Source organism: Mytilus californianus, unplaced genomic scaffold (genome assembly GCF_021869535.1).
Source record: "Mytilus californianus isolate M0D057914Y unplaced genomic scaffold, xbMytCali1.0.p SCAF_4, whole genome shotgun sequence".
NCBI classification, from domain to species: domain Eukaryota; kingdom Metazoa; phylum Mollusca; class Bivalvia; order Mytilida; family Mytilidae; genus Mytilus; species Mytilus californianus.
The window spans coordinates 126,369,011-126,394,551 of record NW_026262690.1 but is presented as its reverse complement, the minus strand read 5'-3'; the positions used below and the strand labels follow the sequence as shown (position 1 = coordinate 126,394,551).

Below are 25,541 nucleotides of genomic sequence, written 5' to 3'. Positions count from 1 at the left end.
TGACATTTAAGATTGACAAAAAAAACATTTGTACATCTAACTTTTTCAGGACACAGTAAACGATTATGACTACATAGATGATGATAACAATCCTATGCCTCCCTATGGAAGCAGGTGAATATTTATTAGTATGCATAGTTTATATGTAGTTCACACGACACTGATGATGAATCTCATTTCATATACCACAGCAAAACATTAATTAAATGTCAGTTCTGGTGATATTTATAACACAATTGCTTCATTTTTGAGTTTTTAGTTTGTTTTTTTTTATTTGTTTTGGACAATACATGTACGATGTTTAACATGTTTTTCTTTTGTAGTGCATTTATATGATTTAGAGTTAAGTATGACGTTTATTTTCTCTGAACTAGTCCACATTTTTATTTAGCGGCCAGCTGACGGATTTTCTCCCTCTGTTGAAGGCCCGTTGTTGGCCTTCGGCTATTATCTGAACGTTGGTCGGGGTATTTTCTCTGAAACATATTTCCATTTCCATTGTTAATTTTATCATAGATTTAATTATATATTTTTAGTCATGGAACAAAAGTTGCAGGACTCATAGCAGCAGAAAAAGACAATAACGAGTGTATTGTTGGTGTAGCACATCATTCTTCTATAGTTGGTAAGTTTAGTCTCCCCTTAGTCATGTTTGTATCTTATTTCAAATAATACACTGCACGGATTTCAAGTATTTCTGAATATCTAACAGGCAAAACAAAGTTTTCGGATATTGTTTCATGTAAGAGACTCAATATAGGAATTGTGTGTAAAAGTAGTGATATTTGAATATCATAAGTTAACAAATATCCATCGTTTTCACGATAGGTAGCAACTCAGCTGAGCAAGGTTGAGTGAAATAATATTGTCTAGGTTAAGGGCATTCAATACTTTTTATCATGACATATATCTACGATTGCCCAAGTTTTTAAAAGAATCTTAATTATTCAAAATGTTCATGTCTGATTTTTTTTGTACAGTTGATTTTACGGTATATGGAATTCTCGTTGTTGACGGTCGTAATGTCGCTTATGATTGCTTACATCCAATTAATCTGAACTTTGTTGGATAGTTGCCTCATTGACAATCATACCACATCTCCTTATTTTTATATACGATATTTGAAATAATACTTGATGTCAAAGTTCTACAATAAAAGGTATAAGCCGTACACATGTAATTTGAAACATCAGACATGCGTTTCGTATACAAATAAAACTCATCAGTGGCACACAAATCAAGGAAATCCAAATGTTTTGCAATATTCAACAATATCTGTTTGTAGATATAGGAAAATGTGGTATGAGTGCCAATGAGACAACTCTCCATCCAAGTCACAATTTGTAAAAATAAACCATTATAAGTCAAAGAACGGTCTTTAACACGGAGACTTGGCAAACACCGAACAGCAAGCTATAAAGGGCTCGAAAAATTACTAGTGTAAAACCATTTAAACGGGAAAACTAACGGTCTAATCTATATAAAAAACGAGAAACGAGAAACACTTATGAACCACATCAACCAACGACAACTACTGAACATCAGATTCCTGACTTAGAACAGGTGTAAACTAATGCAGCGGGTTTAAACGTTTCAAAAGGTACCGACCTTCACTCTAATCTGAAACGATAGTGCAACATCTTAAAATAGAACGACACACTATAAAATATCAGTTGAAATGGCATAACTCAATCAACAGACATATTAACACAAATGAACATATACTAAACGAAAATATTTGATCTGTGATACAACATTTGTGTACAATGTAAAATAAGGAGTGAAAAAATAAAGGTAACAGTAGTATATCGGTGTGAGATATTAAACAATAAAAAAAAAGAATGATAACATTGATTAAAAAGCCATAAATACAAAAATATACAAAGGTAAGGGAAATTTATTTTGTTGTAAGGTCTACCATTAAAATGGAGAAAGGAAAACGTTTTTACAAAATAAATAATTTTGTTGTTTATAGTACGAAGAAGTGACAAATTATAGTCATACCAAAGACTTATCAAAGCTGGTATAATGAAGACATATTACCCTGAATAAGTAAACATTAAATAACCAAAAAAAAGCATTACAAATAGTATCAACAGGTCATATAAACAAGAAAGTACGATTTGAGATTACTCGCAGTTACTGACAGCTAGTTAAAAGCCATAACCAGCAATAACAAGTAATCCTGTGTTAGGATGCTAAAACGGCCCCAACCATTGTTCTGCCGTTTCCATGGTAACGGCAGCCATTTTGAAATTTCAAAGTCGGATATCACATCTACACGTGACAGGTCCCATTACTTACAAGTTTCATAAAAAATGGACCAATTTTCAAAGTTAGGCATTCGTGTTTCCATGGTTACGGTGGCTATTTTGGAAATTCCAAAGTCAAATGCCACATCTACGTAAGACAGTCAACATTTGTGTAAAGTATCATTAAGTTTGAAGGATTTTAAATTTTTTGACATTTTTGCAGTTTTCATGGTAACGGCAGCCATTTTGAAAATTCCAAAGTCGGATGGCACATCTACACATGACAGGTCACATTACTATCAAGTTTCATAAAGATTGGACTAAATCTAGATTTTTCGAATTTTTGTTGTTTCCATGGCAACGGCGGCCATTTTGGAAATTCCAAAGTCAAATTCCTAATCTACATACACTCGTTAACATCTCTGTAAAATTTCATTAAATTTGAAGAATTTTAAAAAAATATTCACATGTTTGCAGTTTCCATGGTAACGGCGGCCATTTTGAAAATTCCAAAGTCGAATTACAGTTACATATGGTGCTACCTGTAATAATCTATCATTATATAACATATAAAGTACATAGGAATAATTCAACACTATCACATGACTAATCACATGACTGTTGTTCTAGAATGTTCCATGAAATTGACCCCCTGAAATAATGCCAAGAGGACCCCGGGCTGAAATAAAAAATGTGGAATGGACACCTGGACATCGGTCTCTTGTATTACACAAAACTTAAAGGTTCTACCAGTAGCGAATCAATATTCGAAAAATGACCCCACCCATGTTCCGGCCCCCAAAAAGTGCCAAGTTGACCCCCATTTGAAATAAAAACTAGCGAATGCATCCCTAGGGATACTACCCCAACATCATACCAAATATAAAGTTTCCATCATTTAAGGCTTGGAAGAAAATGGTCGGACAAATTAGGGTTAAGAATAATAATAATAATAATAATAATAACAAGTAATCCTGTGTAAGAATGCTAACACAAAAGTCGCCAAAACGGCCCCCAACCATTGTTCTGCTGTTTCATCGGTAACGGCAGCCATTTTGAAATTTCAAAGTCGGATATCACATCTACACGTGACAGGTCACATTACTTACAAGTTTCATAAAAATTGGACCAATTTTCAAATTTAGGTATTCCTGTTTCCATGGTTACGGTGGCCATTTTGGAAATTCCAAAGTCAAATGCCACATCTACATAAGACAGTCAACATTTGTGTAAAGTTTCATTACGTTTGAAGAATTTTGAATTTTTTGACATTTTTGCAGTTTCCATGGTTACGGCAGCCATTTTGAAAATTCCAAAGTCGGATGGCACATCTACACATGACAGGTCACATTATTGTCAAGTTTCATAAAGATTGGACCAAATCTACATTTTTCGCATTTTTGTTGTTTCCATGGCAACGATGGCCATTTTGGAAATTCCAAAGTCAAATTCGAAATCAACATACACTCGTTAACATCTCTGTAAAATTTCATTAAATTTGAAGCATTTTAAAAAACTTTCACATTTTTGCAGTTTCCATGGTAACGGAGGCCATTTTAAAAATTCCAAAGTCGAATTACAGCTAGATATGATGCTACCTGTAATAATCTATCATTATATAACATAAAAAGTACATAGGAATAATTCAACACTATCACATGACTAATCACATGACTGTTGTTCTAGAATGTTTCATGAAAATTGACCCCCTAAAATATTGCCAAGATGACCCCCGGCCGAAATAAAAAATGTGGAATGGACACCTGGACATCGGTCTCTTGTATTACACAAAACTTAAAGGTTCTACCAGTAGCGAATCAATAGTCGCAAAATTACCCCACCCATGTTCCGGCCCCCAAAAAATGCCAAGTTGACCCCCATTTGAAATAAAAAATACTGAATGCACACCTAGGGATACTACCCCATCATCATACCAAATATAAAGTTTCCATCATTTAAGGCTTGGAAGAAAATGTTCGGACAAATTAGGGTTAAGAATAATAATAATAATAATAATAATAATAATAATAATAATAATAATAAGAAACGGGACAAAAACATAAAGTCCCCAAAACTCCGTTTTGGCGACTTAATAACAAGTAATCCTGTTTTAGGATGCTAACACAAAAGTCGCCAAAACGGCCCCCAACCATTGTTCTGCTGTTTCCATGGTAACGGCAGCCATTTTGAAATTTCAAAGTCGGATATCACATCTACACGTGACAGGTCACATAACTTACAAGTTTCATATAAATTGGACCAATTTTCAAAGTAAGGCATTCGTTTTTCCATTGTTACGGTGGCCATTTTGGAAATTCCAAAGTCAAATGCCACATCTGCATAAGACAGTCAACATTTGTGTAAAGTATCATTAAGTTTGAAGCATTTTAAATTTTTTGACATTTTTGCAGTTTCCATGGTAACGGCAGCCATTTTGAAAATTCAAAAGTCGACTGGCACATCTACACATGACAGGTCACATTACTGTCAAGTTTCATAAAGATTGGACCAAATCTAGATTTTTCGCATTTTTGTTGTTTCCATTCGAAAAATGACCCCAGGGATAAAAACATAAAGTCCCCAAAACTCTGTTTTGGCGACTTTATAAGAAACGGGACAAAAACATAAAGTCCCCGAAACTCCGTTTTGGCGACTTAATAAAAAAAATCATGCATCAGAGACTGAAATCAACAAAAACAAATACTAGGGATGTAGTATTTTAACGTCATGGACAGTCACAGAAGACATGACTAGTGCAATGCCAAAAATAAATGTATCGACAGGCAGTATGATAGTTAGAAGTTAACATCTTTCTAGAAATAATAAACGTGGATTTGTCGACATGCATTCCGTTTGAAAAGAATACAAATCTAGTTATGTTTTAATTTGCTGATGACAAAATCGATATTTGTGCCAATGTAAACTATATTTAAAGATCTAATTACAACATTGGTAAGATAAAATTTACTAATAAGTTTGTTTAAAGGTTCGATGAGTTAATACGGATCACATAAAGTGATTTCTGCGCTTTAAGTACAATATAACCGTAAAGTTTTCTACAGTCACAGGTTTACAGGTACAGTCAAATTTACTAATCAAATCTTTGTATCTATGAACGAATTTAGTAAAAGTTTTAAGTAATTTATGGTAACAAAATTCCTGACTTTATAATTTACCAGTGATGTATTGATTATGTTCGTTAAAATATGTCATCATTGGTTTTTTTTTCTTTTGGTTTTCAGTAAATCAACGTTATATAAGCTGCATCATATAGAAGTCTACCCAATGCAACTGTTTAACTTTGTACTCTTTGACATATTCCTCATTTCCATTCTCAATTTTACATATATATATGACTGATATATATGATCTATCGAATTTTAAACATTCAAATACAAAATACAAAATTAAATATGAATTTTAGTCTCTTTGTAGGGTTTTACATCAAATAAATTTTAAATAGCTACATATTCACTATTGATTTTTTTTCAAACAAAAATAGGATGCATTTGGCAAAATTTTTAGGAATTTTGGTCCTCAATGTTCTTCAACTTCGTACTTTAATTGGGCTTTTTAACTTTTTTGGATTCAAGCGTCACTGATGAGTCTTTTGTAGACGAAACGCGCGTCTGGCGTAAATACAAAATTGTATCCTGGTATCTGTGATGAGTGTATTTAATATTCATTTGCATGAGGTCGATTTCTGTCTTACGCTTTACCAACTGAACGAGAATGTTCGACGATTGATTACAATAAAACTGTCTGTGTTAACACAAACATGTTTTGGCAAAATATGCACATTCGGAAACATGAATGTTTTACTCCCCTTGATTTTTTATTTGAAAGTGATACTGTTGAAGAAAGCCTTGATCTATGAATCATTGTTTTGTATGACAACTGTCTTAAACCAAACGTAAAGTGATGTGTATCCGCTATTTTAGGCGTACGTTTACTTGGCAGCCATGGATTAACAGATTCAGAGGAAGCACAAGCTCTCAATCATCATATAAATAAAATAGACATATACTCTAATAGCTGGGGCCCTCCAGAGGGGTACGGATTTTTTGGACCTGGAACTCTAACAAAAGAAGCTCTTAAAGCAGGAGTTCAAAATGTAAGTGTAGGCAATGGTTGTTTACTCTTTAGGTGTAGTTCTCACTTTGAGTAAATGTATAGTGTATTATATAGTGCTTTGTTCTCTAAAATGTTTGAAAACTGTTCGTTTGTAAGGTAAACAAACCCTACATAATATATATTATCAATAATAATGAACAGTGTGGCACAACACATCAACTATTGCATGCATAAATAATTGACTCGTGTTCGTTCAATTCTTAAAATAGTAAAAAATTAAGTTGATATCAATCGTTGATACTTATAAATTTAATTCTCTGATTAGGTATAGTGTGCTTTATACATGTTATATTATGTTTCTAAATACTTTTTTTCAAAAAATATCATTCTCCATAAAATCAAAATGTACTTTGTATATTCTATTCGGTACAGGTCTGTCATTTTGTTTTCAAAAATATGTGTAATAAGTATGAATGAAACTATCAACTCAAAACATCAATGTCCTTTAAAAGTCGAAAAATAAGACAACTTGCACGAACGATTTCACAAATGAAATGAATAACAATATTTTCATTTGGACAAATTAATCAACCTAAAATCTGCTTCAAGTCTGCTTTCTATAATTAAATTTATTTTCGGAGCAGGGTAGGAATGGTAAAGGCGTCATATTTATATTTGCATCGGGAAAAAGCATGACAAAAACCAGGTCGGCATTTAAAAAAACGGCAAAATTAGCATAATTGAATTGTTATTAAATTAAGTAAAACTACTGACACTAAGAGAAAATAAAGGAAACAATTCATGAAAACAATTACATATTTAATCACTTGAGGTAAATTTTAATATTTTCAAAACTTTCAAGGGTAGAAATGGTAAAGGAGCTATTTATATATGGGCTGCAGGTAATGGAGGTACAAACGACAACTGTAATGCTGATGGATACGTCAATAGTATTTATACTGTGGCTGTAACTAGCGTACAACTTGGACAAAATGCGTATTACTCCGAAGTTTGTGCTCCTGCTTTGGCTGCAACATATGGTGGAAGCAAGGAAGATAGATATTTAGTTAGTATCAAAGTACTACATCATATAATTCCGACCACATATAAATACATATATATATATATTAAATAACATGTTCAGTATTCCCGGTCAAATTTAAGACTTTTTTTTATAAACGAATTACTTTATATATTCTAATTTAGTGACACAATTTAAACTCAATACAGTATTACACATTTCACAGCAAACATATTGATGAACAATAATGTATACACTGTATCTGTGTCTTTGATTTCCATCAAAATTGTTATCCTCATATGTGTTTTTCACAGACTACTACTTCAACTCCCGATGAGTGTAACACCAATGGTAACCAGGGAACATCATTCTCAGTACCAATAGCATCTGGGATAATTGCTCTTGCTCTGCAAGCAAAGTAAGTGTACAGAATATCTGCATAACAAGGTCATAGAGAATAATTCATTGTATCGTCTTCTGTTATTCAAAATGCCAATCGATTAAATATTCGTTGATTATATTTGTGTCACTTCAAAATAAAATTTTAGAATAATATGTTTGTGCAGGAAAAAAACTACGTTAAAGTAATGATCAGTAATGTTCAAATAGAAAATATTTATTCTGGGTGACAATGAAAAAGTCCAATGAGAACATATGACACATGGCTGAAGATAAAAACAGCGAAAAGGACAAAGAAAACCAATAATTGAACATCACACACCTTACATATCGTGGATGAATTCTGGTGCATTTGAATGATTAGCTGTTCTCTGTTCCTTGTGTGGCACCCTTTTTGTTGCTTATTAGTACTGCAACCAGAGCTAATTTTTTTAAACTTTAATGTACCGGAAGAACACACACCTAAATTATATATCGATGGAAAGAGAAAAACGTTTACAATAAGAAAAGTTTGGTCGTAAAATTCCAGAGTGGTCACATTTTTGTGAAATTGGGGTCAAAGGTCAGGCCTAAAGATATCAATATTTCAACCACAAGGACAAAAAGCAGAAAATTTCTGATATTTATTCATTAGAATGCTACAAAAACGATTCAATCATAAGCATATGCTGCAAAGGATGTTAAAACTATAAATTTGACTATTCATATGAAGAGCTGCTATTACAAAATGGCGTTGATTTTTAACCTTCTGATTTTTTTCCATTTATGACATAGCAAAAGTAGAAGTGGCCTTGACCTTTTTACATCCATTAACTTTCATATTTCTTATAATTTTTCACTACAGTATATTACAGAATTATTATCTAAACTATAAAACACCAGTTTATCAAATTATTTCAATATTTTTTCTATCTCTGAAAAAAAACAAAATTCAAGCGCTGAAACAGTGTTTTTAATTTAGCATCTAAAAGGTTATGTATTTTGGGAAAATTAGTATCTAGTTATAGATAAATAAATATTGTGTATTTGCAAAGTCCGGACAGATCAGTTATAACACAAAAAATATCATAGTCAACCGAGGCGAATGCGAGGTTTAAAAAAAATCATAAGTGTTACTTGCATTGATTTAGCAGTTGATTGAATGTAAAACAAACTGTAAACTCATCAATTTTTTAGGGAAGTAATGGAAAATACAATATAATGCCAATTTGCTAATGCTGTAATTTAAAATCGGCCAAGACCCTTATATAACTTGTATTTTAAAAGCTACATGCAATAGCTCTAGTCTTCATTAAATAGGGATATGGATCAATCTCTTCGTCATCGTATGCGGATTCGGTACGCGTATTTGCATTACAACACACATCCCTTTCATGACACAAGCAAGTTCGGTGAAGGACAGAGTTTGTTCAGAGCAAACTCAGCTTTTGAGCACAAAGATTTACCTTTGCAGGTACAAAGTCAATCTTGTAAGTAATCTGATGACAGTTATCCCTTGAAAAATGTTGGGGTTTATCCATTTTTGTCTTCCCGGTCTTCTTGGTCCATGGAATGAAACGTTCCTTACTATCAATTGTCTCCTTGTTGATGACTATATCGTCTGTACCTTTTTGTATCAAACACCCCCCTTGGTGTTTTGAAACAATGCCATCTGGAGCGTTTATACCGTCTCGATTCGGTCAAACTCGTGCATGGCAATGCTTGTCAGGTATAGTCTTGCCTCTGCATAGGAAACACAAAAGCCATGTGAGTAAAAAGTTTATATCAATGTTCATGACCCATATCCCAATATTCGTTATATAACTGCACGGCCAATCCCAAATGTAATGGGCGAATGTTGATTTTGCTACAGAAACGATTGATTTTGTAATAGCCATACATTTGCGAATTTTTTATCTTTAGGGTCAATATACGGTTCAGAAGCGACTTTGTTTGATTTTTCACCAATTAACTAACAAATGGACTTAAAAAGCGATGCGGACATCTTTTCCATAGAAGCACCCAACGAGGACAGAGCTTCTAAGAGCGCTAACGGCAGAGTGAAGTAATTGTTCTTCATTTAATGTATCCTTGATATCTTCAAACACACCTTGGTGTAATTCTGAAAGACAAAACATAGACTTCAATTCTCCTTCTGATATGGCATCCCCTATAGTGAGCTCAGAGCTAAACTCTATTATTGACATCCCTTGTCCCCGCTGTGTCTGAATTGTAAGGTGTCATAATAACTAGTTAGTTTGTTCTGGAGTTTGGCAGTTGGGTAAGCATCAGAGACATTCTTGGGTGAAAGTGATCGGTATATGTCGAGGATGTGCTACATGAGAAAGGCCTTTTTATGGACGAACATATCATCATTAACAATCGTTTTCAATTAATTGAAAGCAAGTTTATATTCTAATTCTTCAGTAACTGCTTTACCTGATTGCACAAGTGTTGACTTCAATAAGTACTTGGTAATGCATGCTGAAAAGTAGACTGCATTTGAAAATAAATCTGTACTCGCGATTTTTACCATGAATAAATGATTACTCACATTATCACACCTCAAAAGAATGTCAACACGTTCAGGCGACTCAATTTTGTGTAGTTTTCTGTTCTTTTTAAAGGTTTTGCTTTTACACAAAAAATATGTTTTGATATCCAAACTACAAGGAGGAAACTGAGCGCGAGATCGTATAAAAGTGTCAGGTTGTGAGGATACATGTGCATCAGATTGATCACATATTTGGCTTTCTGTTGTTTCTAATTTATAAACGCTACAATTTTGCCTTCTGGTGAAGGACTAATAACATCACTGATGATTCACAAATCTTTCGTCCAAGGAAAGCAGAATATCAAGAGATGTTAGTTGTAGCATCACCTTGTCACACACAAAATTTGTGCGAAACATCAATTGTACTTTTTTCCCCGACCGCTTGCATATTAATTGCTTTGAGGTTGAACATTGACATACAATGTATTTGTTCCACACAATATCAAGCCTTCTCCTTTTGGGACTAGTAGGACTTCCACAACTAGTCATTATACGGAAAAACATCTTATCTGAAGGATTTGGTTAAATTTTATAAAAAGTCAAAATTTTATCAACAAAAATATAACTTATTAACACAAAATACACGAAAGAACTACTATATATAATCAAATCACACTTCAAAAAACTTAGAATTATTTAACTTATCCAAGAAAATGAACATAATCACATTGAAACTATCAAATTCAATGTGAAGGAAAAAATAAATGATGGAGCTGATTGACGGATATGAAATTGCCGTAATAATAAAAGGTATAAATGATGTTTTTATTTTTGAGTTTTTGACAAAATTGTTTGGAATTTGCCCCACAAAATTTGCATGCAGTATCGCAATGATATATTTTGTCCTCTCAAATGTCAAATACTGTTTTTGAATCATATGTTTTCTCGTTTTCAAAGAAAAATGCGTTAAATTTCAATCTAAAAAACTGCAAACTTTAAGTTTGAGAGTTTTACTCGGGGATGGTGATATATTTATGTCTTCATCATTCCGATGATCCTTGATGATATGTGCATCAAAAATATTTACGAAAAGAGCCGGAAATTTAACAAAATAATTTTGTTTTGGGATTTTAAGGTAACTACCCAAAACCGTAAATTAAGGGGTACCCCATTAAAGGGTTAAAATACAAAAATGAGACCAAAGAAACTTTTTACGACCAGACGGAAATTAAAGTATAGATATTATTCTATCATTTAAAACCATTTGCAGTCGTGTGTTATTCCGGAACATTAAACTCGTTAACTAAGCGTCTTTTTCGAGGTCAGTTGCAGTACTAATACAAGTACACATCCGTAATAAGTCAAATTTTAGTGCATTTCTATCGAAACATTGATAATATAAACGGTACCATTTTTTCTGCACTATATGCGTATTTCGACAATCAATGTCTCTTCAGTGATGCTCGAGGCCAAAATGTTTGAAAATCCAAAGCTTATCAAAAGGATAAAGAGCTAAAAACAAAAAAGGACAATAAAAGTATAGCCAACACCGGGAAAGGAATCAGAGCCTTGCATGAGGGAGATACATTCTTTAATTTTAAGTAATAACACAAATTTTGTAACAGCAAATTTTAGTAACACACAATCCGTATGTATATGCCGGTACTGGCTAATGTGATGGTGATACCCTCGCGTACTATCAGTCAACAATCAGAGGCAGCGACCCAGTGGTAGTGATAACATAAACGGTATCATTTTTTCTGCACCAGATGGACATTTCGACAATCATTGTCTCTTCAGTGATGCTCAAGGCCAAAATATTTGAAGATTCATTGCTTATTAAGAATGTGGTGCCCTAACCATTTTGAAAGTAATGTTCTGGTTTGTCTATTTTACCAAAGCATAGCATAACTTTCGGAATTTTGGGTACTCAATATTCTTTAACTTCGTACAGTGATTGAGGTTTTTTCAACTTTTTGAAATGAATGTCACTGATGAAAAAAACCATAAAATCAGGTTCAATACAACCCACAATAATTTTCTTTAAAATATCCTGTACTGAGTCAGGAATATAGCAGTTGTTATCAAATAATTGTTTCTAAGTAATTTAGCGTTTGTTTCTGTTGCAGTTAAGTGTTTCTGTTATGCCGTTTTTTTTTCTCTTATAATCATGTGGTTCACTCGGGTTTAGTTTGTATCTCGGCTTACTCGATTTATGACTGTTAAACAGCGGTTTACTACTGTTGCCTTTTTTGTTAGTCTGCTTCACGTTCTTATGTTGAGTTCACTTGATGTACTAATTATAATGGTGGGGGAATAACACGATGTTAAATCATCTCAATGACATTTATTGCTCATAAGGAAGCTATTAAATCAAGAGTTTCATATGTTGAGGTTGTCCCTTCGTAAATTTTACGGTCGCCATAACGAGTTGGTTGACTGTTACGGAATATCCGTTGCACAGATGATACCGGATATGTTCGGAATGTCGTAACTTAAATCCCGCTCCCTTTTCACGAATGGGACCTACCGAATTAGACTTTTTACCGGGTTTGTAATAACATGAGTAACAAGACGGGTTCCACATGTGGAGCAGGATCTGATTACATTCCGAAGCACCTGAGATAATCCCCAGGTTTTGGTCGGGGTTGTTTTACTTAGTGTTCATTTTTCTTTGTTGTGTATTGTGTATTATTGTATTATTGTTTGTCTGTTTGTCTTTTTTCCTTTTTAAATCATGGCGTTGTCAGTTTATTTTCGATCTATGAGTTTGAATGTCTCTCTTGTATCTTTCGCCCCTCTTTTACTGCGAAGCACATAGTGAGATTGATTATCAACGTCTGAACACTTTGTTCACCATATTGATTTGCTATTTTTCATCCGATTTATTGAACCTCGTATCACTGATGCCTTTTATATCTTCTGATCGATACGCCTATAGGTTTATTTGACCGAAAAAAACAAATTGTTTGGACAAATTATTTGTCATCAGTTTTTAGATGTCCATGCTGTACGGGTACCGCCATATTAATTAGACATTTGCTACGGCATTTTTACCATGTATGTCCATTTTAATGATACTGATACATTCTTCTAATTGCTAACTTCACCACAACTTACATTGAAACGTTTAACATGAGTTATGGACTTTGCTTTATTTTCACCAATTGGTAGCAAAACATCACCTTGTGAACGCTATGTATATATATACTTTTTTTCCTGACTTTTCACTGTTATGCAAATTTATTTTTACATTTTTGGCGAAATTAACATATTATTTTTATCAACTATGTATTTGCATTGTATCACAGATCACATTTATTCGTTCATTGTGTGTTAATTTGTGTAACTACGTTTTTGATTGAGTTAAGCCTTCCAATTGATATTTTATAGTGTGTCTTTCTAAATATGTTGTGAGGTTCTACTATTGTTTCAGAAAAGGGAGAAGGTTTTGTACCATTAAACGTTTAATCCCGCTGCAATTGTTTGCACCTGTCCTCCTAAGTCAGGAATCTGATGTTCAGTAGTTGTCTTCTGTTCATATGGTTCATAAGTGTTTCTCGTTTCTCGTTTTTATATAGATTAGACCTGTTGTTTTTCCGTTTGAATGGTTTTACACTAGTTATTTTGGGTCGCTTTATAGCTTGCTGTTCGGTGTGAGCCAAGGCTCCGTGTTGAAGGCCGTACCTTGACCTAAAATGGTTTACTTTTATAAATTGTTACTTGGATGGAGAGTTGTTTCATTGGCACTCATACCACATCTTCTTATATCTATATCCCGAAAATCCTTTCGTAATGCGGCTCCTCGTGGTAAAAAATCCCTTTTGTAACACAATAAGTTCTTAAAAAATTTAATACTATGAACACATTTTATAGCTCTATAGATTTTACAAATTTATTCTATGTTCCTCTTCTTTCCAAATAAACATAAATGGTTAAGTTCAATTACTTGTTTACACACAACTTTTGTGTTCCTCAATTTGAGGCGCATTAGGGATATTGACCAATATTGAAATCCATAGTTCTGATGTTTTCAAATACTCTTGTGTGATCTTCATCTGTATGACCTTCTGAATAAATCTGTGTATTTTTGTCCATTTCTGGAAAAAAAAGTTGTTTCAGCACCATAAGGCAATGACCCTTTTAACGCTATATTTATTCATTCTGAATACAATGTGTACGCATAATTAATTTCTTACAGTTTACCTTCACTAGTCTTAATATGGACATAACATCTGATGATAACCTTTAATTACAATACACAGACCCTGTAAAGCATTTAATAACATTTTCTGGTGCCTAATAGTGCATTTTTACTGATAAATTATGCAAAAATGTAGATATAATAAAAAGAAAAAAACGTAATTAGTTTTACTACTGGAAATCTGGTATATTCAACTATAGAAACCAGTCTAAACTACTGTTATTGTTATCATATGATTAAAGTGCAATGAAGTGCAAATTTTCGAAACTGGTCATTTCACATAATTCTATTTGAAAAAAGGTTTTTTGAATTGTATTTCAGTCTAAACCCTTTATCATTGAGAAATGCACATGAGGTTTATAAGGAAACATTGTAACATTACTCGTCTTATAATGTCATTAAATAATTACCGATTAAAATATTGCTAAGTACAGTTTGCAGCGTTACAAGACGAACAGTTGCCTCAGAGTATAACTCTAAATGTCGAATGTCGAGTCGAAAAGATCAGTAACTAAGCATTTTTATATAATATCAATACCATAACAACAGTTTTCATATCAGCCTATTGTCAACATATTGACTGTAATCTCAAATGCATAAAAACCATAAATAAACAATTTAGAGCTTGCCTTATAAAACACAATTCTTACCAGTTTTTAAAGTTCGTTCTCATGTTGTACTGTTACACCACTATTCCAGGATAGGGGAGGGTTGAGATACCGCTTACATGTTGAATCGCGCCACATTCTGTATGTATGTGCTTGCCCCAAGTCAGGAGTCTCTAATTCAGTGGTTGTCGTTTGTTGATGTGTTACATATTTGTTTTTCGTTCAGTTTTTTTTTTACATAAATAAGGCCGTTAGTTTTCTTGTTTGAATAGTTGTACATTAGTCATTTTGGGGCCTTTTATAACTGACTTTGTGGTATGGGCTTCGCGCATTGTTGAAGGCCGTACGGTGACCTTTAGAAGTTAATTTCTGTGTCATTTGGTCTCTTGTGGAGAGTTGTCTCATTGGCAATGATACCAGATCTTCTTTTTTGCAGTTATTAAGAACTTTTTAAACCTCTATTTTGCCGTCTCAGGTTGAATAGTAATGATTTGTCTGAAACTGAATAAGACAAAAAATTTACTCAGGTTGTGTTGTCATTTTGATTTAAGTACATAAGTATTTTTGAGAAAGAAAAAATCCAATTCTTGAAAGTTTTATCATAAAAAAATAGAGATGCTTTCCCCTTGAGGCTTATCAATCTTCATTTAAACTTTTTGTATGAGGAGCAATAAGTGGTAGCTTAATATTGCCTTTTTCAAGTCAATAAAAAGTGATCTCGGCCCCTCTCGGGTAAACAGAGTTTTGATTGTGCCTAAAACAAGTTCTCAGCTCCCCGCCAGTAATGCATTTCAAAAGCGAAAAAATTGTTTTTAGATAATGTGTATCTAGAACCAGCTGTGATAAATATGTATATATAAAAGACAACTAACCTTCATTTTCACAATTTTTTCTGCATGGTGTACAAGGTGCAATCATGAATAAATCAGTCGGACAACTTCAAACAATTTTCTTGTAAATTGGGTCAGTATCTTTAATTGATATTCCAAAGGCGGTAATGGTAGCGTTTTTTTCCTGTAGCTCAGTCCATATCGTAAATTAAGATATGTATGATGGCTCTTTTCGAAGCTCAGACATTTTCACATATGTGGTTAAATTTTCGGGGTACAAAGTGAGATTACTTTTCCGTAAATTAGCATACCCGGAACACCCTTTCGTGATACGGCTCCTCGTGTTAAAAAATTCCTTTTTTAAGACAATACTTTCTTTGAAAATTTAATACTTTGAACACATTTGATAGCTCCATAGATTTTAATCATTAATTCTATGTTCCTCTACTTTCCAAAACAACACAAATAGTAAAGCTCAGTCACGTGTTAAAAAAAGAAACATGTCCAATATCACTACACAGAGATTTTTAACAAATGATAATTACATTATGAAATGATATTTATGTCGTTTTTTCCTTCACAGTCCTTATCTCACATGGAGAGACGTGCAACATTTGATAGTCCTTACATCATCAAGGAAAGGATTTAATGACACATATTCTGACTGGTCAGTAAACGGAGCAAACAAGGAATGTAAGTTGTTGTACATAATCTCTTTTTACATCAATAATTTGTTTTATATTATTAAGTATATTCACCCCCAGTTTTTGGTGGGATTCGTGTTGCTTAGTCTTCCGTTTTCTATGTTGTGTCATGTTTACTATTGTTTATCTGTTTGTCTTTTTTCTTTTTTGGTCATGGCGTTGTCAGTTTGTTTTCGATCTATGAGTTTGAATGTTCCTCTGGTATCTTTCGCCCTTCTTTTAAAATTAATAGGATCATTTCATTCTTGGTAAAACTCTGCTTATATGGTTTATACACTGGTTGGACGGCATATAGGTTGACATATTCGTCAACCCATCATTTCAATTTTCTTTTTTTATTCTGAAATAAGTTGTACGAATTATGTCTACAACCTGTTTTTCCGATTGTTTTTAAAATGTATCTTTTATATGATATTAAAAAACTGCTCAGATTCAAACAGAAAAATCTAAGAATCTAGCATTATCAAATTTCTTAATGTCATGATTGACAACATATTAGTCACGTTTTGAGGAGGTGCTTTTTAATTAAATAATCAGCATTTCCATAGGACACAACTGTACTCTCCTTCTTGCCGACTTATCTCTTATTCATATGAGGCATATTACATCCAATACCTTTCCAGATGAGTGTAAAACAGCTGGCATTATCACTTAACTTCAAGTTTCGGTAAATAGATGGTGTCTTCTCGCTAAATTATACAAATTTGGTGAATGTGTTGAACGTATCTATTCCGTCGACCTTGTTATGAAAGACTGATTCAACAGGACGTCATCACGATAGCGCAAATTGGTTGGCTGTTACAGAAAATCTGTTTAACAGATGCTGACGGATATTTCCAAATGTCGTTAATACAATTCCTTCGTTCTTTTCGCGAATGTGAGATATCAAATTAGACTTGGGGATTCGTACTTTCAAGAGTTACACGACGGGTGCCATATATAGAGCCGAACATGCATACAGATCCCATGCATCTGTAATAAACCACAGATTTTGTTTGTATTCGTGTTTCATAGTCTTTAGTTTTATATGCTGTGTTTTGTAAACTGTTGTTTGTCTTTAGGCCGTTTGGCAAAAAACGGAAGACGACAAAAAGACAAACAACATAACATAAAATACAACATAAAAAAATAACAACTAAGCAACACAAACCCCACAATGAAATCGATATTGATCGCAGGTTAACCGGGAGGGAAACAGATTATTCGTCTATGGTTACTTATAATGTTGCTCATGTAATTCTAGACCACAAGAGAGTGTCATGCAAATATCTAGAGATAGAACTAGTAAAAAACAAAGATCGAGGCATTTAACTAGACAACTACTATATTCTTTAATTTGTTTAATTATGCTCTCTTTAGTTTTGACTTATAGTTTTTTTTTCATTTAAAAAAATACAATTATTGTAAATATTCCAAACTCCTTAATATATTTTTGCAGTTAGCCAAGTCCTCGGGTATGGTCTAATGGATGCCAAAGCCATGGTCAATAAAGCTAAAACATGGGTTACTGTTCCAGTACAACACAGCTTTACAACGCTTACTAGGTTTCCGTTTATGTATGTATCCGTTGTCTCGTTTTTCGTTCATGTAATTAGACTTTTCAATATATATCAACAACTAAACAGATTTTCATTCTTAATCGTATCTGTATGATATCTAAGATTTAATCATATAATTTCTACATAACTTCACTTCTTGACATGAAAAAATACTCGATAGTTGTGGAAGTTCAACATTTACTATTATTTTAAAATAAGCAACTACTTATAATTTGAAATTCTTAATCAAATTTAACATGTCATATTGTCCATATTTTGAAATATAAATGTTGCACATGATATCTAAACTATTTCTGTGGCATATGACATAATAAAACAATATTTCGTACAAGCCAATTAGTCGGCATTTTTTTGGTGTTGACATGAATTATTATAGATATGGTCATAATTATGAATAATTGTTTACAAAACTTCGAATTTTCGAAATACTTCAAAGGATTTTTAACACCAAAAAAAAATAACCTTAGAAGAGATTGGGAAACACTTGAAAACTGTTTGGAATTTTTGGTCCTTAATGCTATTCAATTTCATACTTTATTTGTCCTTAATTTTTTTTTATTCTAGCGTCACTTGTGATTCTTCTGTAGACAAAACGGGCCTTTCGCGTAAAAAACGTAAAGCCTAGTAGTTATAATGAGTTTATTTGTACTGAGGTCAAATTGGAAATTGTGCAAATAAGTTATAAATTTCTTCTTTCATTTTAGTTCTACTAGTTTGTGGTCGTCAGACACAATGCACTTTTCCAGGAGTAATATTTTCATTCGTTACTTAGAACACGTTACAGTTCAAATAAAGTTCTCCTACAGTCGATATCGTGGTGAAACAGAACTATATCTTGTTTCTCCAAGCGGAACTGAAAGTAATTTACTTCATTACCGGCATGACGATGCCGGAAAACACAAAAGAAAAGGATGGTTGAAATGGACGTTCATGTCAGTTCATTTCTGGTGGGAAAACCCTGTTGGTACCTGGCGACTTAAAGTTGGTTCTTATAAAGGATATTCTATTGGTAAGTTTAACACCGTATATATCTTTTATCTCTTATCTAGATAATAGTTTTAATGATACTCATATAATTATTCATCTTATAGCTTTCATGACCTCTTACACAAGGCGGTCTCAGTAAAGCTTAATCAGCAGGTGAAATCGGTTTATCTTTGTGATAATCAATCTGCTTCGAATTCTTCAGATGTTCATTTATTGATAATGATAATTAAATTATTGGTTTCTTTTTCTTTAAAATTAATTTGAGGATGTTAATTCCCATGTTGTATGGTTTCGAAATACTCTGTTTTTAATTAATTGATAGTTCTACAAATATCAATTAGCTATCATTTTGTTTATTCCGTATTGTTAGAACTTGAGTATGTCTTTCAGAATTTGATTTTGAAGAAATAAGCAAAACGTATGTTCAGCGGACAAAAGGGCGCGTTTCTACGTGCATAACTAAAATTTTAAAACCGTTTGATGTACGCATTTTTTTGGTTAGTATGAGGTATATATAATTGACTTTTGAAATACTGATATTCAAAAGTCAATAAAATCACACATTTACCTCATCAAAAGACAGTTATTGCATAACATTAGATGAGCACTACATTAATTGGTATATATTAATTATACTGCATATTTATTTTGCAGTAACGCTGGTTTCCTGGTCTCTAACATTTTATGGTACATCACACAATCCAATAACACGTGAGTTTTGACAAAGTCATATATAAAAACAACCTACAATTTTTCTTTCCCTCTTTTCATACTCAGCTGTTATATTCATTCGTTTAAACCTCAATTGTTGTTATTTAAATAATTTGCGACCCGTCATTTGGTTATTGCTTTTTGTTTTCCTGGTTTATTTCATTACCTAGAAACATGCTCATATAAGGGATTAATAATGTTCTCAAAAATAAAGGCAACATTAGTATACCGCTGTTCAAATGTCATAAATTGATTGAGAGAAAACCAATCCGGGTAACCAACTAAAACCGAGGGAATCCATAAACTATAATAGGAAAACAACGAAACAACAAAAACACTGAAGTGCAAAAAAACGACAATACATCACACATAGAAACAAACTTTTAGAAAACAACTGCCATATTCTTCACTTGGTACCTGTTACATGACATTTAAAGAAATAAATGATTGGTTTAACCTGGTTGAAGCTAGCCAAACCTAGCGCTTTATGACAATGCTCAATATACCGTTAAATGATAACATTACATGACAGGAATACAGTACAAATAAATGCAAGAACACTCAGGACAGAGAAATAAATAAGTAATATTAAAGTACATTTCGACATTTTAACCACAGAATAAAAACGAAGACCTAAAAATCAATTTAGTACAGTACTCAAAAACAACATAATAGAATTACGAACTGTGTGTCTTGAAGTATAGATTCTGCGTTCTGACGTTGTTTATCATCTTAATAACGTTCGATAGTATTCTTGTATTTGTCTTTATTAATATTAATTTTACTGTTAAGTCTGTTTTTTGTGATATTTATTTGACGTGACTCTGTACTTATGCATCCCGTCATTATGTTATTGTTCTATAATATTTTTATTCTCATCTTTCATTTTTTGCTAATGTGCTTTTTCTATATGACTTTTTGTGTATCTTTGATACATATGACGTGGCTTTGCACTGCTTACCTGCCAACCCTCCCGTTTTGAGCTAACCGGTCTGCTCCTGCGCGGGAGTATACAATCTCCCAATTTCGGATATTTTAACCCTGATTGACCAGTCTGACAATATAATTCCGTTTTTGTGTCACTGATGAGAGTAGTTTGAATAATTATTATTTCAATTTCTTTTGTTGACTATTTGCTTTAAGTACCCATCTGTTTTCAAATAACAAATATTGAACATATATTTTTAATCAACAGAAGAGCGAACAACAGTTCCAACAACACAGTCGAAAAATACAAGCGATCGAAAGTATGTTTGGACAGCAACCAACTCAGCATCGTTACCCACATCATTCACAGAACCGACATCAACAAGCAAAGCAGCACAGCTTGTAACAGTCACAACGTCAGATAAACTTTCAACAGAAACAGCAACAATCTTGGAGTGGACGACATTATCTACTCAGCCTACAACTTCATCAAGAGGAAGTGACTTATCTTTTTTAGGTAGTTATTATTGGTTGTTTGATTATACTCAACACATTAAAATTAAACAAAACGTTGTCTCTATTGTTTGAACATCGAGAGTTTAAATGAAGGCAACATTAGTATACCGCTGTTCACGCTGAGTAAATTGATTGTTTCAGTTATAAAATGTGACCTACAAAGTCTTAGTCAGATCTAAAACGTTCGGTTTCCAATGCTTACAAACAATAAATTAACAAAAATACCGATCTCAAAAGAAAAATTCAAGTCTTTTATCAAATGGCGAAACTATAATCTGAAAACTTTTGCCATAATCCTGTAAGACAGTTGCATTAACACTCAGGACAGAGAAATAAATAAGTAATATTAAAGTACATTTCGACATTTTAACCACAGAATAAAAACGATGACCTAAAATCAATTAAGTACAGTACACAAAAACAACATAATAGAATTACGAACTGTGTGTCTTGAAGTATAGATTCTGCGTACTGACGCTGTTTATCATCTTAATAACGTTCGATAGTATTCTTGTATTTGTCTTTATTAATATTACTATTACTGTTTAGTCTTTTTTTTGGTGATATATATTTGACGTGACTCTGTACTTATGCATACCATCATGTGTCTGTTTTATTTTGTTCACTCATCGATATCGTTTTAATACAATTAAATTTGATACGACTGTCATACAAGTGAGAGGTTTAGCTAGCTATAAAACCTGGTCAATCCAACATTTTCTACATAAGAAAATGCCTGTATCAAGACAGGAAAATGACAGTTGTTATCCATTCGTTTGATGTTTTTGAGCTTTTGAGTTTGCCATTTGATTAGGGACTTTCCTTTTTGAATTTCCCTCGGAGTTCAGTAGTTTTGTGATTTTACTTTTTCACAGTGCCACAAAAAGTGGCGTCGACGGTAAATTTCTAAAAAGTAGATATAAATCGAGATTTAGTTCGTCAAAATGCTTTTTAATGTATTTTATAACAATTCCAAGAATATTAATATAGAATTGTGTTAGTAATTGTGCGACTAACTGCACTAACTAACTATGTTGGCCTATCTGAACAAGGCAAAATATGAATTAATTACTATTTCAATTTCTTTTGTTGAATATTTCCTTGAAGTAACCATCTGTTTTCAAATAACAAAAATTGAACATATATCTTGAATCAACAGAAAAGCGAACAACAGTTCCAACAACACAGTCGAAAAATACAAGCAATCGAAAGTATGTTTCGACAACAACCAACTCAGCATCAAAACCCACATCATTCACGGAACCAACATCAACTAGCAAAGCAGCAAATTTTTTAACAGCAACAACGTCAGATAAACTTATAACAGAAACAGCAACAATCTCTGATTGGACGACATTATCTACTCAGCCTACAACTTCAGCAAGAGGAAATGACTTATCGTTTTTAAGTAAGTAATAATTGGTTGTTTGAATAAACTCAACAAATTAAAATTAAACAAAACGTAGTCTCTATTGTTTGAGCATCGAGAGTTTAAATGAAGGCAACAGTAGTATACCGCTGTTCACGCGGAGTAAATTGATTGTTTCAGTTATAAAATGTGACATACAAAGTCTTAGTCAGATTTAAAACGTTCGGTGTCCAATGCTTTCAAACAATAAATTAACAAAAATACCGATCTCAAATGAAAATTCAAGTCTTTTATCAAATGGCAAAACTAAAATCCGAAACCATTTGCCATATTCCTGTAAGACAGTTGCATTAAATTCCATTATATTCACAACACTGTGTGAACAGAAAATATAGCACAAAATCAAAATGTAAAAAATGTGGTACAGCAGTCAACATTGTGTTACAATATTTAACACTATAAAAAACGAATATGCCAACAAAGAAATACAAAAAAGCATATCGATAAAATACATTAGCAAAAATACACAATAACAAAATTCCATGAAGTACCTACTGCTCATGAAAATAAGGATATTGGAGTTTGATTTTGATTAAGACTGTTAAGTGAACTCTTTTATGTAAGAAACATTCGACAAGCAAAAGAAGTTGTTCGCTTGGTATCTTTTATCTAGTAAACGGTAATTTGTTTTCTTTAATCTCGATAATTTACTCGATTCCCGCTATCAGTTCATATTCCAAATCTGTACTATATTTTTAATCGTAATACATTAATGATAAGAAAGGTTACAAAACAATTATACTCTGCAATCAAACAATGTCATGGTGACCAATGTTCGCTTGTTGAATAAAACTGTATTCGTTTTTTTTATGAATGCAAGTTTACAGGAAATTTGTTATTTGCTTAATTGTATATCTTTTCATTAAAACTCAATAAATCCACAACATTGAGCATCCTATGAATACTAATTATTAATGCAAAGCATGTACTATGATAATTTAACTGAAATATAACTTTACAGCTTTCCATTCTTAGATATTGGATTTTTTCAGCCAGCGACAATAAGCCAGTTATCATAGGAGGATTTGTAGCAGGTATCTTACTCTTAGGTGCTGTTATTGTGTTCATCAGGTGGAAAATAAATGTTGTGCGTAAAAAAGCTGTTGATTCAACAACCCCATCCACAGCACCTGCTGTGTTCACTGCTTGAATGGGAACTGTCACAGAAAGAAAAAGTAAAAAAACCTACTATAATTTCAGGGTTTAACAGTAATAACAGGCATTATTCGATGTATGCATAACTTGTTATATATATGTTCAGGATTATATGAGTATTTGGACCATATGGTCATGACGATATAATTATACCTCATATGGTCCAATTCTACGCGTTTGTTTTTATCATATTTTTGAAATGTGCACGAGAAACATTAACAATGCGCAATGCTCATGTATCCAACAATTGTATTTTTCTACAGCAAGTAAGAAACCAAAGTAGTATGTTTTGTACAAAAATAATTTCTCAAAATGTTGTATTGCAGTTGCTTTTTTTAAATAAAGAATGCTAGAAAGTAAAAACATACTGTATGATAATTAGAACTTCTTTCGATGGAACACATAACTCGTTTTCCAAATAAAAAACAACAACGGTTGCAGACATGTTTGATCTTTCACCTTTTCTCTTCAATTGGTTTTCCAGTTGTCCTGTCTTATCTATATCAATTAAAAATGTTTTGATCTTATTGACTTGCCATACTTTATTCAAACAATTGACTTCACTTTTGAAAGTTCATTTATATTTTCAAAGTAATCGTTCCACGTCAACAATATGTCATTTTTCGCGACAAATCGATGATTACCATGTATAAATATGTTGACTATAACTGTAACGTGTGATTTAAATTCATTTTAATAATCATCGTTACTGATTACAATATAGTTCGATAACTCAAAACTTGATTTTGATATACTCGTTTTTGTTGACAGCTCAAACGGTTATCTTTATGAATTTAACGCGTTATACACCAACAAAATCGATATCGATTATATCAACAAAGTAAAGGAATAGGGTTTCCAGTATAAAGACGGGAGAAATCCAACATCCTTTTTTATGTAAATACCAAAAGAGAGAAGGACGGATTGTGATTTTCTAAATTCCATCCTTCTTGAATGATGTAGATATATATGTGGGATTTCCTTTGCGATTGTTTTTTGCTTTTGTTTTGTAATTGTTAGTTTACATTTTCTCGAACAACATCAATCAGTAACCAAATAGTGCGGTGACAGAAGTGTAAAAAATCGTCTAGATTTCGAGTTTAATCTCCCCAAAAACACGCGGCTAAAAATTGTCTTAACTTAAAGACAAATATGTGTTCTTTATTTTACACCCTGTTGTAAGAATTTCGTATGGTCATAATTTTCTAAAAATCGTTTTAATGACTAGTAATATATTGGAAAGTTTGCAACTCCCCTTGTTCAAAATGAAATTTTGGAAATATTTGCTAACATTTGAATAATATATTTTTTTCCCTAGCCATTATCATATGTCAAAAAGTTTTATTCGGTATTCTATTCTATTCTAATCTATAAAATTAGTTAAGTTCTAACTGTTTAAAATTGAAGTCATTTTTAATGCAAATTCAAACACAAACTTTAGTTTCTTTTTCATACAATGTAGTAGTAGTAAAAACTATCCCATAATAGTTTAAGCATATAGTACTTCATAAAACTTTTACTGATAAAAATTTCAGAACCTAGTTATAAAAAAGCCTGAAGATTTCAACGGAAAAAGTATAAAGTAAAAACTGCAATTTCACCACGGAACTTAATCATTTCCCTTTCATCACATTTTGTACTATTATTTAACTCAATTGATATATGAAATTACTACCGTATTCGCTATTATAT

At 32.5% G+C, this 25,541-nt stretch overlaps 1 protein-coding gene across 1 annotated transcript; it reads left to right on the top strand.

Annotated features, from left to right (window-relative positions):
• The first annotated feature begins 55 nt into the window (after positions 1-55).
• LOC127739372 (neuroendocrine convertase 2-like) lies at positions 56-23,888 on the top strand. The gene is made up of 12 exons (XM_052251072.1): positions 56-114; positions 537-625; positions 6,194-6,366; positions 7,189-7,392; positions 7,662-7,765; positions 16,445-16,554; positions 18,004-18,121; positions 18,829-19,133; positions 19,766-19,822; positions 21,018-21,266; positions 22,425-22,673; positions 23,687-23,888. Exons 1-12 carry the CDS (start codon positions 95-97, stop codon positions 23,842-23,844), a joined length of 1,836 nt encoding a protein of 611 aa, XP_052107032.1. The 5' UTR covers positions 56-94; the 3' UTR covers positions 23,845-23,888.
• Positions 23,889-25,541: the final 1,653 nt, after the last annotated feature.